The sequence below is a fragment of the Ciconia boyciana genome, chromosome 6, assembly GCF_034638445.1.
Source record: "Ciconia boyciana chromosome 6, ASM3463844v1, whole genome shotgun sequence".
In the NCBI taxonomy this organism is placed as follows: Eukaryota; Metazoa; Chordata; class Aves; order Ciconiiformes; family Ciconiidae; genus Ciconia; species Ciconia boyciana.
Genome location: NC_132939.1, coordinates 62,173,143 through 62,188,665, shown reverse-complemented (window position 1 = coordinate 62,188,665; position 15,523 = coordinate 62,173,143). Strand labels below are relative to the sequence as shown.

Here is a 15,523-nt window from a genome sequence, read left to right as displayed (position 1 = left end):
ATATAAGCAAACACTGTTAATGGAACATTAAAGTTGAAATATATAGCTTCCTAAGATAAAATAGCACAGCAATAATAATCTGCATCTCTGATACAACCAAGATCTGGTTGTATCTTCCATGTTTGCTTTAATATCAGACAGCTTGTCATATAACACTGTATGCATTTCATTAACTCTGGGATGAGGTAATCACACAAAAAAGGAAATGTCACACACTGACTAATGGTTTTGCAGGTAGAGTCAGCTATGAGAATATCTCGCACCATCAAACAGTGTGGACACCGCGAGGAAGCGATTTCTCTGACAAAGACATAAAGAAGAAAGTTCCTTGTTTTGCCTGGGGAACAAGATTCAAATATATTTTTGTTTCTATTTAAAATGTATATTTCAATTCACTTCAGAGTCTGCCCCTCCAGTTACAGTCTTTCTGTCCCTGCACATCTTCCAGATTCACTGCGTATTTGGAATTCCAGTCTCGCTCAAAAAGGTTTTTTAATTGTTCCTGGATAGGCAGTTGCCTTCTTTGCAGGTTGGTCGAGTTCTGTTTGATAATTAGTCCCACGCCAGCTGTATTAATGAAGTAATCTTCTGACCAATTGGAAGTCCCTATGCAATGGAAAAGTAGCTAATTAGAAAACATTCATTTCCCAGTGTTCTGCTTGATCTCCATACTTGTTAAGTCCACATTGCCTGGCTTTGCTGATTTGCTGTACAACTGCAAATCTCATTAGGACCAGAAAAAATCAGGTCACCTCCTTCTTATTCCAGACCTCAGGTTTCGGAAAGTCAGTATTAACTGCAACCCTGAGGCTTCCTAACAATCGGATTCCTTACAGCCTGTGGCAGAGATGCACGAATCTACTAATTATAAATATGGGAATAGAGTGCAGCATTTGGGTATTAAGAGGGTAAAAGCCAGTGTTTGGTATGGGTTTCTGTGTTTAAAGAAAAAAATCCTTAATGGACTTAATTCTCTTTCTTGTTAAGGAAAACAAGAGGAGAAACCAGACCCTTGATCAAGAAATCCTCAGGAGCTGTTCTGAGCCCAGCATGCAATGCCTGCTCTTAAACCAGGCAAAGCTGGGAATCCGGCTGTAGGCATTGTCTAGGGCTCTTTCCAAAGCTACCACCATTCAGAAACTCAAATGCTGTGAAAAAATATGCATTTTATCACTTAGCACTTCTAGTGTTCACCTTAGCCAGAAAAATATACTGTCAATTCCAGAAGGTGCTTAGGCATGAAAAGAAATTATCTGCGTATCTGTCTTCGAAAGACAAGTCCGTAGGAAACAAGTTCTATTAAAGGCAATTGGAACTGCAAGTCCTCAGCCCGTTGGAAGATCAGGCTATTTGCTGGTTTGCATTGCTTGGAGGATGAGCTGACTGAAATGACAGAGCCCTTTCACATTCCCTTTTTGGAGGGATCCTAATAAAAGAGTGAAAAATAAACACCATCCTGACTTTCAGGAATTGAGCAGCAATTGACACCGCTGTTTTCTCATTTCCATTCCTAGAATTCTGTTCAGCAAACAGTGCATGGAATTAATTCCTCACAGCAATTTCTTTTTATTAAAGCGCAATAACGTTACATACTAGAGCATCAGCGCTTGCTGCATCATTCTGAGCACACAGTCTGTGAAATGCCTACTGTGCTTGTCACGGGCTGTGCACTCAGACTTGTCATGCTCTGTTCTTAATGGTTCACAATCATATGAAATAATCTCTTACTGAACTTGACCTACATTATTTTCTCCCCTTCACATCTCTACTTCTTTACCCAGGGCAGACATTCTGATAAAGCCGTATACTTTGATACGTTTATCTGCTTTACATGGCAAAATGAGGTCTTTTTTGATATTGCAGCCCATCTTATCTCAGTCTCAGTCCTATAGATCTGAAGATACTGTAAGTGTTTGGAACAACGGAGTACATACCAATATAGGCTACTTTATCAGTGACCATATATTTGTTGTGATTCACTCTCCCATGAGGAATATTTGTGTGATTCAGAACTGGAACAATGAAGAGTTTCTGTATGGAGAGAAATTAAAAGCATAAATAGAAATACCAGAGTGAGGAACAGATTGAATAATTGGACAATGCAGAGTTTCTATATTTTCAAAGAATAGAATAGTACAGAAAGAATAGAAGAGAATATTCCACACACTGTTATTAAATGTACCATAAAAGAGATTTTACTCTTATCCAAGAAAACTAACAAATAGTACTTCCAGTATACATAAAATTGGATAAGCAATTGAGACCAGATAAGGATAATGTTTGCTTCACAATGTTCCATTAGTGGCACAGCTATTATCATTACAGGGCAGACAATTAAATGCAGTTTTAGGCAGCTGTTTAATAGATCTGCATTTACCACTGATTGCTGCTCTTATTTTGTGCTAGAATGGGCTGATCACAGACACGAGGGGTACTGCAGGCAATGATGCCTAACTTTTTGTGTTAACTCTTACTAAAAATCTACATTTCTGTTCCTTTTTTTTTTTTATGGATAAAAAACATTGCTCCTTGCTTCTGTGATTTCTCTCTGTTGTGGTAACTGCACTATGTTGGGAGCTTCCACACCATCCCCACCCCACTCAATGCATTCCAGCCTAGTGCCTATGGCCTGTGTGTAATATTTAGGGTTCAAAAATGGGTCTATTTGTATAGGCAGTCAGCAGAGCTCTCAATTGTAAAAAACTGATAGTAATTAGACCCATTTAAGATACTCCATACAGGAAAAGGTCTATGAGAAGAGCACTAAGTTGTCATATAAACTGTTACTGTCATGGTGCTCAGCAAAAGCAACTGCTTGGATAATGTCAGAAGTGCTGCAGCTAGGCCCATCCCTTGGTACCACCAGTAGCTTGCAATAGCTGCTTCCTCAAAGGTCATCTCTTGGGCCTTATTTTCTCAAGGACCCAAAACAGTTGCTGCAACAATGGACAATCTGCTTCTCTAAAACCTGTTACTTGCACATGCGACTGGCAGCTTAGACTCAAAAATCAGTGGGTGGCCCGTATCCTCAAGCCGTCTTTCCAAAACCAGGTTTCTTATCGTACCACGTCGACACTGATGTGGGCATGTGGGTTGTTGAGAGCACGCAGGGACCTCAGATAGTAGAGCATGGCTGGGTCAGAGTGGGTCCAGCAGCTGACCAGAAGCCGGATTTGTACTCTGTAGTTGAAAGCTGCACATCTCAGAGCATTGTCAATGGCTGGCCAGTATCTGGAGAAAAGTTGGTGGGTGGAAAAAGGGATCTTTTTGAAACAGTTCAGTAGAAAGCTGTGACAATAAACTGAGAATACAAGTGACACCGTGCACAGATGGGATCTCTGATGTCTAGTAAGAGAAGCACTTGTGCCTTCACTGAAGGTATAAATAAGATTTCTGCCTTCTACCCAGCCAGTTCTTTTCCCAGTGTGTTTTGAGACCTCCAGTCTCCGCCAAATTGGGTTGAAATTTATCAAAAAGTTTAAAGCTTAGTAAAGTGCATGTACACAGATACACACACAGCATGGTGCCATCATGCTCATTTCCTTAGGAAACTAAAATAGCAACTCCAATGTAAAGCCAAATCTACAGTATGAAGTAAAAAGGACAAGCGCAGAGCCCAGAGGAAAGCCTAAGAGCCATTTTGCAGAATTTGGCCATTTCAGGACCCTGGAAACCCTTCCTAGTGTCCACAGTGGTCCTGTGCCATCGGCCAGCATGGACAGGCTCTATCCCTCCCCGTCCCTCCTTGCCCTCTTTAGTATGCCGTGTGCCCCCGAGTAACAAACACAGCTGTGCTCCCGCGAACACCGGGCTGGCCATTTGCCTGACATTTGTGTTGGCAGTAGCTTAGGGCAAAATTTTTAACATCCTTCACCCAACTACACAACACTAAGAGCTGGACAATGTATGTCCCAGGACTAATAACTCCAAACACCCGCGCAGCATTTTCATTTCGTAGATCCCAACAAGTGCTGCACGGAGGAAGACAAGCATCTTTAGTACAGATTGGAGGACTGATACAGAGAGAGGTCCGGCACTCGTCCACAGTCCCATGAGCAATGATGAATTAATTTGCCTAACTTATTCCTTTTGGTCTTATGTACAAAGGCCTGAATTCTCAAATCCTCCCTCGCTCGCTGTCCTATCGTGATCAACAGACCGGCCATGTGCTTTCAGGCTCAGGCTGACTCATAGATCCTGAAAAACTTGGAAAAACATGCTATTTAGAAATGTTATTTTTGAACAGTTTCCATTTTTTTAATATATTGGTTTCTAGTTGATTAACACTCAGGCATTAAGACAGCAGCTTTGTTCCCTCTGCCTCAGCTGCTGGAGGAACCTAACCTGAACTAATCAGCCTCAATTCATTACACTACAGCTGGTTGCTGTGGAGATAGCCCGAGGCCCCACGCCGCTTTCCCTAGGCCTTTCAAACTCTTGTTTGCATCAGATCAGGCCCTACATGTCACAAATGGTGGATTAAGGCTTCACATGAAGAATGAGGAGTATTAACACACTCATTCCTTTGGGGGAAAAGAGACTTTCTGTGAACCTATTCTTAGCTAAAAGCAGGAGATGAGAAACCCAGAGATTCAACCGTACAACATAGAAACTGAAAATCTTCTAAGCTGTTTGATTTATAAAAATATCCTCCAAGTGGAAGCTAGTCTTTGAGATTTTGTGTCAAGAACAGTGGAATCATCTGTGTCTATCTATTATCCTACACCCTTCCTGCTCACACACACATGCCCAGCTGAACAACAGAGGTTTTACGCAGTCATGCCAGAGGACAAGATGCATGGTATAATTGACAACCTAGAGCTCACCCTATTCTTTACAAGCCACGTTGTACATAGTTATTTTGCTTGAACTTCTGTCTCAGTCAGATTATTTAGATGATTGGAAAACTCAGAAATGTTATAAGCAGATAATACTCAGAGCACTTGGTTGCATGTAAACATCCTAATTCAAGCATATCTAAGAGGATTTGGAGTCTTAACGGTTGCCCCATGACTGACTAACTTTCTCTGTTATTCAGATTTGAGTTGATGTGCACAGGCTCCATAATTCTGCTGTGACCTTGGGCAGCCCACTGGGACCATGGCAGTGGTCCACCACACACAGTTTGATCACTCCAGATCACCACTTCTCTTTGAGAGCTGCTGCTGCATGCACCCAGCACACTTCAGGAACTTGGATGTCCTTAGATGGAATTATAAAAAAAGGAAAATAAAAGCCCAGAAGTTTCTTTTAGAGACTGTTTCAGCTACCATTGCAGAGGTTGGCAAGGACAGTTAAGAACTGGCCTCTAAACTATGGGTCAAGTAGGCCAGACAGGCAGCAGAGCCAGAAGTCAAGAGTCTTCAGAAGTAAAACAGAAAGAGAGAAACAGGAGCAGAAGAGGGGAGAAAAGCAATATTTTCTCTGAACAGTCTGATGTCAGATGTATTTCTGCTGTTCCCCTTCCTCTCTCTATGCATAAAGCTGCTCTGTTATATTTTGAAGGGAGCTGTACCTGACTGTCCCTAGTCTGGCACTTCACAGTTTTCTTGCTGTGTGAAGGGCACAGGAGGCTGCTCTAAAACGCCAGCGAAGCACAAGGGCAGTATTGGATACCATCCTGCCTGTAGCATCAATATTTGCACAGTCCACAAGGCAGTCGTGAATGCAGAGCAAAGCCTCAGTTCTCTCCCCTCTGAATATTTTCATTGCAGAAGGGGGGGAATAGTACATTTTTCCTTTAAATAGTGCAGTCAACTGGTTTGCTCAGGATTGAAATCGTACCTTTCTGGATGAACGAAACGGCTGGTAGGGAAATATTCCATAACAGAAACATAGACAAATTTCTGTGCCTCACTGATAATACTGATTATAGCAAAGAGGTCGTGGGTGCGACCTTCTGGACAAAATGCTGGAGGAGAAGCCTGTAAAGAAGAAAACACGCAGGTCAGTGATTTCATCCTTTTTCTGTCAGACTGTGATTCATTTGTATTCAGATCTGTTCAGTTTTCATTACAATAGCACGAAGCATTTGAGGTGGACCACTATCGTTCCTCATGCCTTCCATGTCCTGGTGGGTCAGATACTCATTGATATCTTGAGCCCACAGGTGATTAAAGGAGACCTTCACCCCATCCTTGCCATACTACCTGAGAGCGGAAGCTAGGTCAACCCTTATTCCTTGAGTAGTTCCAGAGAAACCTGTTGAATGAATTACGATCCAACTGGAGCACAAGTAACTGAGGAATGCTGAAGAAACTTTTCTGGCCAATGCTTAAACATAGTTTACAGTCTATCTTGTTATTTTAAAACATACTCACAGAAAAATAGGCTTTTGTCAAGATTCCATTAAATTCTACTTCCAGAGGCCGATGCTTGTTAATGTGGGTAGAATAATTAAGAGGCCAAGGGAACGGGACGGTAGCATTAGCATGTCCAAGATCCCAGTAAGTACTAAATGTTTTCCAGAGGTCTTTGGCCAAGCAGCTGCAGTTGTATATCACAGCACCAAACTCTTTCACCTGCAAAGAGAGCAAGCTATGTCACCGCCCCAGAAAGAGCCACCTCCACCTCCAGTGGTTTCTTTGCTGTTTCTCCCGCTCAGTCAATATTTTACATCATTATGATTTTTCTCAGTTATGTGCTAGGACATGAATTTCCCCCCAGATTTTTGAATATGCAGCAGCGGACCTTACCTGAGATAAAGATCTCCAGTCCATATTTGCACTACCAATATATACGTGTTTCATGTCTACAATCCAGAATTTGCTATGTAACACTCCTCCTGCCAAATGTCCAAAATCAATCTTTTTTACATGAGCCCCTGAAGAAAGATGGGGAGGGGAAAAAGAGTTTAGATACAGCATGGAGATGGTCATCTATATTGCTCCCCTGACAGCCAGAACACGTCTGGGTGTCTGATACCTGCAACTGGTAATAACTACCAAAATTCACAAACACTCATTCCTGGGAATACAATAACTTGCAAAAATATACAAAATGTGAACTTTCAGAAAAATCCTTAAGGGTATGACAAACATACACAGAAATCATGAACTAGCGAACACATAGTGCTTGTCCTGTGAACCCATGTAAGCACCATGCCAGAATAGGCCTTGGACACCAGTTTCTCTCAGATGCCTTTTTGCATTACTGAAGTTCTGAGGACATCACTGAAGTGAGATAATTACCTTTTTCCTCTAAAAGCTCAAGGTCAGTTGAATTTGTAGTGAAAGTTGGCATACTTGCTGCAACATACACAGAGACATTTTCTGCAAGTAATTTCTCAAACCTCTTCAGAATATCTTCACCCTGCATGGTATGTTGTTAATTTTTATATTTTGTAAAATATATGCAAGTACAGTGTTACTAATGGATGCTTCCTTTGGAGAACCCCAACCCAAGAAAGGTCAGAAATTTCACCTATTTCAGCAGTGTTTCAACCAGAGAAAAAAGGGAACAAAGATTCTGATCCAATATTTGAATCAAAGTTTATTTTCTATCGCATAATGCTATTAGATGTAAGGTTTAAAAGTACAACCACAAACATTCCAGACTTCAAAGGTGAACGCCCCAGTCAAGATCAACTGTTGGATGCTGATGTTCAACAGATACACTGCATCATTTCTCTCTGAGCATAAAAGTAACAGACACTGTCCTAAACTGAGCTGTCCCTTTAGCAGAGACAGGGCTCAGCCTTACATCTGTCACTTTTACTTCTTCTCATGTGGAGGAAATGAGTCAGCTTACAGCACGAGACCCACCCGGCGAGGAAGACAAGGAGAGCAGTCCCAGAGATTGAGGACAATGACAAAGGTGTGCCAGAAGGGAGGCAGAGGCTCTGCCCACAGTAATAAACAGGCCAGCATCTGGTCTATCGGAAAACAACACGGTTCCTGACACATGACTAAACTCTGTCCCTGCCTGAAATAGCGTGGCCTCGTCCCTTCTGCTTTTCAGAACAGTCCCCAGCCCATACTGTCCCCCAGACTCTGCTCAGGATTGCCTGGGAGGTTGCCAGCTGCCACAGGCCAAAAGAGAGCCAAGGGACAATTAAACATGATGGATGGTCGCAAAGTGAGCCTGTGCCATGGCTTCTGTCATTTACTTTTGGTGGTGGAGCCAGAGAGGCCCTGCAGGAAGCCTGGCTGCACCGGGTGCCCATGAGGACAGCCCTGCAAAGGAGAGCGAATGTCCTAAGCTGTTGTCCAACGGCATGGTTCGGGACACCTGCAAAATGAGTGAATGCAGATGCTGTGTCTGTACATGGGGGAGAAGCAGCCTCTGATGCAGTCAAAAGTCCAGCAGACTTTGCTTCCTGACTCTTGCAGCTCGGCAGTGGGAACTGGCATGTTCACTTGTGTATGTGGGGTCCTGTAGGCTCTTCAGCCATGCCACTGGCTGCCCCTACCACAGGCTGACCATCTGCAGGGTAAGCGAGTATGGGTTTGAGACTGACCTCTGGGTTGCTCTTAAAACACAGCACAGAAATATTCAGAGACACGCACAGAGCCCAGATGGAGTCTAGCTTGACTGGAGGAGGAAGGTTGGTGTGCTGCTTCAGACCAGCACGGAAAACCTTTCTGGGTTTGCAGGAAGAGTCAAGCAATGTCTCTGGGAGACAGACCACACAGTCGATCTGTCATCTGCCACATGTACATGAGACATACAACCATAGATGTATTCGCTACTGATTTTCTCCTACCTGCTTGGAAGATGAATCATTGACGTTGATATCCTTCCCAGTAAGAGACCAATAGTAAGAAGCCACATGAATTTTTTCCTGGGCTGTATCAAGGAGTCTCATCCAGGCTTGGTACAAGGGTTTGGCTGCAGTGCTATTTATCTCAAAAGCTAAGTCATAAGGAACACTTTCCACAAGTTCAAAGCTGCAATGGCAATTGTATATCGTGAAGCAAGCGACTGTGACCCAAGCAGGAAAGCAAGCCCCTGTCATGCTGTACAGTTGGCCATTTTGAACATCAACCTCAAAAGCAAATAAGCTGAGCTGGACAAACAAGCCGGGAGTACTCTATATCCCCAGATTTATAGCCAAGCCTATATGTACATTGTCCTCCCAAATCCAGCAGAATGGCTTCTCCGTAGCCGTTCTGAGCTTTAAATTTTACCATCCTAAAGACGAAGAGAAGAATAACCTCCTGGGGCTGGGTGTAGCTTTGGTGCCCTCTCCACCTTCTGCCAGGACAAACAGCCACCGCCCCCTCCAGCCTCGGAAAGAGGGTGAGCTCAGCAGGGGCTGCTTTGCCCACTGGTCGCTCTGCTGCCTCCCACCACTGCCACAGGGGGAGGATGGCGGGAGGTGGTGGAGCAGCTACAGAGCGATGCTGAACATAGAAGCACAGGACCAGTAGTGGAGCTGCGATACTGCCCCTACCACCCCTAACGGGAACTACTAATGACCCAGTGCCTAAACAACACCCCCACTTTTCCCACATTAGTGGTACTTCATCACTTATTATACAACGGGAAGAGAACAAAAGCCATGCTGATATTGTCAGCATTGTAACTATTTCTCCACCTGGTGATTACTTCTCCATGTGCCATTGGGCATGGCTTACCTGCAGGAATCATTGGACCTGTTGGTGTCCTCCTCAATTATTGTGCTTCCTGGGAGATCTCCATAGAGTCCTTCTTCCTCCTCCACCTCTTTGTAAATGCTGATGACTGCTTCTTCTCCCTCAGGATCAACTATGCTGTCTACTCTCATGAAGTAAACAGCCATCAGGACAACAAGACCAAGTATCAAAATTGCCCCTAAGATTTGAAACTAGAACAGAATCCAAATAGGAGAAGATTTAAGTGATCACCGAGTCACTGATACACCAGCTAATGGATGACTACCTGTTGCAGGTGAGTAAATCGCAATCATTGAATAGTAGTTCTACTTTCAGCTACTGGCAGACTATTCTTAGACACACCACTGAAAGTGAGGACCACAAGCTACACAGGGGTTGGTTTATGTGAGGACCATTATTTTAGTTTTGGTTTAATTTTTCCTGTTCCAACATATCAAAAACCTGGTTTTTTCCCAAACCTTATGATTAGTTTGACGTTGATTAGCTTTATTTTAGCACAAGACAAATGGGTGTTCAACAAAATTTCTACCAAAATCAAAACACGGAAATCCATAACACAAGATCAGCTGTGGGATCAATCCCAGCGCTACCATAAGGAGGAAGTTCATGAAGTCAGGGGAGAAAACACAAGTCTAAAATTGTCAGAAGCAGAAGGACATTTTGTGGTTTCTGAACATGTTCTGGTTTTGCCTTTTAACTTAAACCTCACTTAAGTGAAACTACACAAATCTCATTTATCCATACAGCAAGTGAATAGTATTTCCTTGTCGTTCCAGTGCGGTGAGTTAGCTTCATTTCTCTTTTTGTGTACTTCCTTTTTTTTTTCCTGAACGTAGATGAAAAAAAAAAATAGCCTGGCCACCTGGTATATCCAGATCTGGAGTCCAGCCACTTACATGCTGTAACATACAGCACCCGGCTCTGTATGTTGCCCTATATTAAGGAGGAAAAGACAGTCACCAGTGCAGATCCATTTCCCCCCAACAATTATCCTGTCTGGCTCCTGATGGCAATTCTTGGGAGCTGGGACCATCCACCGCCCTGTGATAGGCAACGTGCACTTCAGAGTTGAGCTTTTGAACCTCCAGGCAGGAGAACCGAGTCTGGGAGTGGTTGTGAGGTTGTAACTATAAATGTGAGCTCCCAAAAGGGTACATATGAAAATTGCACAGAAACCAGTTGCCTGTGAAAGTATCTATTTCAGTTTCTGTGTGGATAAAGTTTCTTACTTTTCATTTTCTCTGCTTTTCTCAAGATCTACAGTGCTGCCATCAAGTTAAGGCAGTGATTTGGATGATAAAAATGTTTTTAAACTGACTATCTACTTAAATTTTTGCCTTCTGGTTTGTTCTCTCTCTCATTGAGAGCAAAAAAATCCCACCAATTTTTAACGGTTCTGCATTTCATTCTGTGAACATGTTGGCAAGACTTAAACATCGCACAGGTTTTAGAAGACATTTCTAAGGTAAGAGATCTATTTTGAAGTCACATCTTGGCTGTCACAATGCTGTACACCGTGATGTCCGGGTGCTCTAGGCATGCTGAATAAATAAAAGCTGTGCTAATTGTGGAAGTGAGGCTATTTGTATGAGCAAGGTTTACTGTCCTGAGCCAGGGCTGCAGGATTAGGCTCCACATTACTCCCTCTCGGCAAGGTTTGATCAGCCCACTGGATAAATCAATAAGGGTTTTGTCACTCACTTGTTTACAAATAGGTTTGAAACCTACACAGATTTCGAAAATGGGCAATAAAATAATTCTTAATCTGTTATTTCTTTTCAGCAATGTCAGTGTAATCTCAGCTCTTGTAAGCGAATGTAGTGTATCCCAATAATTACCATTTTGACGTCTTTTTGATTGTTCACGCTTAATTTCATGTTGGAGGACTCATTAAACATCAGGGATGTTTTTAATGCTTTTTTCACAATCTGAAAAACAGAAATGTATGCAAGGGGAAAAATAAAGCTTTATGGCAACATTTGTATAAAGCCAGTTACAGACTAAAAATGCAGGTTACTGCCATTGCTTTATATAGTGCTCTCAGATTTAAGTACAGATCTGTGCAACATCCTCACTGTATTATGCGTCTTGAGTGACATGAACAGATTCCAAAGTGAGAGGGAGAGACAGGTCCCTGCAGTTTTTCCCCAGTGCTGTCTACACACAAAAATCACTGCAGTAATTAATGTGTAAACAACTGCATCGCTGCCTCTTCAAGTTATCCTTCAACACCCACTTTTGTCCTGTTGCAAGCTAACACATTTGCCAACAAGCAATAATTAAGCGCAGAAGGCGCGGGTGATAGTGTACAGCATCAATGTCATCCTGTGTGTGACTCTATTAGGCTCCTGCTCTCTTCCTATGCCTGTGAGTTGTCTTCAATGCCCGTGTCTCTTCCAGAAGGGACTCTCTTAAGGGGACAGGGACCAAGCCAAAATATAAACTCTTCTTCCCCCCTGTTGCAGCCATGACACTAGAAAATAAGTTAACTTCTTTTCCTCCTCAGACAGTATTGCTCCAATCTTGTGTTATCACCAGTGGAGGCAACCAGAACAGCAAATACCAAAATATGTCAAAACTCAAAGCAGATGGTAGGGCAGGGGTAGTTGGCCGCTTGCCTATTTTGCCTTCTCAAAAGGTCAAACCAAAAACTTCGCACATGCCCGATGGGTCATGAATCATCCGTGCATCGGCAGAGGTGGATTTACCCCATAGGAGTCAGCTGTCATTTTTCATGCTCAGAAGCAAGAAGCGCATCAGGGGGCATGGTAGATTTCAAAAAGTGCTAGCAGATGATATCACCACCTGTCCAGTCCCCAGACTACCACTTCCTATCCCTGAGCCACTGGGCGTTTGTAGCCTGGAGGACGTAACGGTATCAGATATGCAGTTGCTCTGTGGGTGGCCACACTCGAACAAGTTTTAGGTAGGAAGGATCCTGCCAGGCTTGTCCCATCCATCTTGCCATATGTTCGCAGCTATTGTCACCTGAACTGGGTGGGCTCATGGTGTCTACCCTCCCACGCCAGTAAGGCAGCATGGCCACACACGTCCATGCTGCGTCCAACTCCTGCCCACTCCACCTTTCTGTTCGGATGCTGTGACCGCATGGAACAGGCAGGAGTTGGACACGGCACGGACATAGCCCCAAAGGCTTCTTGTGGGACCCAACTCACAAGAACTAGTGGGGCTGAACCAAAGAGGTGGAGGATGTCTTGGGAGACAAGGGAGGTGGGTCTGAAACAGTGACCGGGGGAATGCGGAGAGGGATGGGAGAAGAGAGGACCCAAGGTAAAAGAGCAGACAAGGGAGAATGAGAAAGGTGGAGAGGGAAGAAAAGGTATGAACAGTCATACTTAAAAGCATGCTAGAGCTGCAGAGATGAAAGCTACGTTTCCCTTTCAGGGTCTGCTTGTTATTATCAGCTGTAATCACTACAGCAGTGCCTACTTTCCAAGCCAGTTTTACTCACACTTTTCACTGGCACTTCCTTACGCTGCCCCCAGATTCAAATGCAAGTTTTACCCTAGAAATAGTTATAAATGCTGGCAGGTAAACACCCATTCTCCCAGCCCCGGAGAAACTGAGCTGCTGCCAGCAGTGAAGGACAGTTGGCCATTCCCTGGTGAATGTCAGGTCCCCATGCCCCTGAAATCCCAGTTCTTGTTTTAAGCACAGTACAAAGGCGCAGTGTCTTACCCCAAAGAGCTTACAGCCCAAGCAGAGGGGGGGATATAACACACCACGCAGAGAAAGCTGTGCGACAGCAACACACACGTCATTCCACCACCAGGAGAGAAAGCGGTCAAATGCCAACCCAGAAAACTTAGTAGGAAGAAAAGGAAGAGAGAGCAAGAGAGAAGAGGCTAAGGAGTTTGGTAGGAAACTGAGGCAAAGGGATTTTCAAAGGAGGAGGAGAAAGACAATTGAAAACCAACAGCAGCAGCCCTTCAGCCTAGGCCAGGAGAGCGCAGTGAGGTTGCAGGTCACACTCTGCAGCTCGCTGCTTTGGCAGCAGCTGTCCCAACCAGTAACACCCAGTAACAAACAGCCCCTCCAGCGGCCCCGGGTGGTTCTCTTCACAGAACCAGAGCACGAGAGGCATCATCTTGGCCCTCTGCCCCCAAAGCTAAAGTGCTCGCCACAACACATTCGGTGACCCAAGCAGTGTCTTGGTAAGGAACTGCAGCTGTAGATGCACTTAAAGCCGTGTGATGGCTTCAGAAGGAGGGAGCTTGTGAGAAACAACTTGTTTCAGTTCTCTTTTTCAGCAACAGTTACAAAATGGCTTCAAAAAGCAGCATTTCTCTTAAAATATGAGAGCGAACAGATCTCATCTGTGCCATAATAGAGTCATCTACCATTTGGTTCAAAGTCTGTCTTGATATCTTTGACCGATGATGGGTTAGGTATCTGCTATACAGAAGTCATGAGAACTGCGCTAAAATATGCAGTTTGATGTTCAAGAAAGAAAACATCACAGACTCAACCAGAATTCTTAAGAATAATATTGTAGCTGGTCAGTAATTAACTATGGCTCCCTCTAAGCTTTCAGGGCTTTACTCGCTGCCAATTTCAATGACTAAAGTTCATCCAAGAGCAATAAATGCAAGCACTACTTAGCCTTGCTTCACAGACTGGAACACAAGCTAATACTGAGTACACACGGGACGCTGTTGTTTATAACATTAAGGCTGCTTTCTCCCTGCCCCCAAAATAACTTTTGGTAATTCTTTTCTCCACCAGCATCAAACTGTTTCAGAGTTTGGATTGCAAACACAAGGATGAGATTTTTCACCATACGCCACTATACACTCCCAGGAAGCTGTCCGAAGCGCCTCAGATGAACAAAGTGCATTCACCTCTCCCTGACCACCCCCCAGCACTCTCAAGATGATGGCAAATGTACTTACCATCCTGGAAGACATCCTCCTCTGTGGATGTCCTACTGTAGTCTGATGTTACTCCCAACTCTACTTACAAGAGGCAGCACACATGCTTTTCACCAGCAGATTTGTTTCAGGTTCTTCTGTTTTTTTCCTCCTCCTGCTGCAGATTACTTCCTCTTAAACACTGAGTTTCACAACACACACTGACAGTTAGAGTCCCAATTATCATCTGGTTGTGGCGACGCAGTTCTTAGACTCCAGGTCCTGATCTCCACCTGTTTGGCATAACTGTCTGCAGTGCCTGACCTGGTTCAAACGCTGTTGAATGGCTAAGTTCCCACTGCCCTCAGTGGTGTGAGATCAGAGCCTAGATCAGCACTAGAAGACACTGGTTGAAAGGACTGCTCAGCTTCGGTGCAGTTTGCGTCCCAGGCATGGCAGTGTTCTCACTGCTTCATTCTTAACCCACCAGAAGCTTCATTTTAAACAGACAAACAAACCCTCTAAAACCACCTCTCTACCCTTGCAAGCGCTCTCCTGCCCAATCATCCTTGGGCAAACATCAGGAGCAAACTAGCTCCTTTGAAATAATACAGCTTTTGTCTTCAACAAATGGTATTTGGAATTTGCAGTGACGTTGTTGAGGAAGAAGGTTACATGCAATGTTGAGTTTGAGGCAGCTTCTAAGAAACGATATCTTCTGTAAAAATCCAAAGGCTTCACCTCCGTCAACACAACTCAATATGGCAATGCTGCTGTTATTCTCCAGGCAGTCCCTTGATCCTGTTGAACTGAAGGATGTAATTCCCTAGTTCAGTACCTGAGGAAGGCTGCTGTAGGGCAAAAAAACAATGGCGAGACAACTGGGAGCCAAGTAGGATCATGAGGCTTTATTGTACCTTGTATTAAGCTGCTGAAGATGGAAAAGCTAAGAGGAGCCAGAGGATAGGTCAGGTATGGCAAAAAGAGGCCTTTCTCTGGGAAGCTGAAGGTGTCATGAATCCTCTGCTTCCCCTGGGGTCAAAGCACAAGCAGTAA

General features: G+C 43.9%; 1 protein-coding gene across 1 annotated transcript; it reads right to left on the bottom strand.

The window, feature by feature from the left end:
* Nucleotides 1-351: 351 nt before the first annotated feature.
* PLD4 (phospholipase D family member 4) lies at nucleotides 352-14,607 on the bottom strand. Its single transcript, XM_072865176.1, has 11 exons — nucleotides 14,510-14,607; nucleotides 11,435-11,524; nucleotides 9,579-9,787; nucleotides 8,705-8,888; nucleotides 7,191-7,311; nucleotides 6,696-6,823; nucleotides 6,321-6,521; nucleotides 5,785-5,924; nucleotides 3,066-3,231; nucleotides 1,935-2,031; nucleotides 352-606 (listed from the first exon to the last, which is right to left on the bottom strand). Exons 1-11 carry the CDS (start codon nucleotides 14,522-14,524, stop codon nucleotides 398-400), a joined length of 1,560 nt encoding a protein of 519 aa, XP_072721277.1. The 5' UTR covers nucleotides 14,525-14,607; the 3' UTR covers nucleotides 352-397.
* Nucleotides 14,608-15,523: the final 916 nt, after the last annotated feature.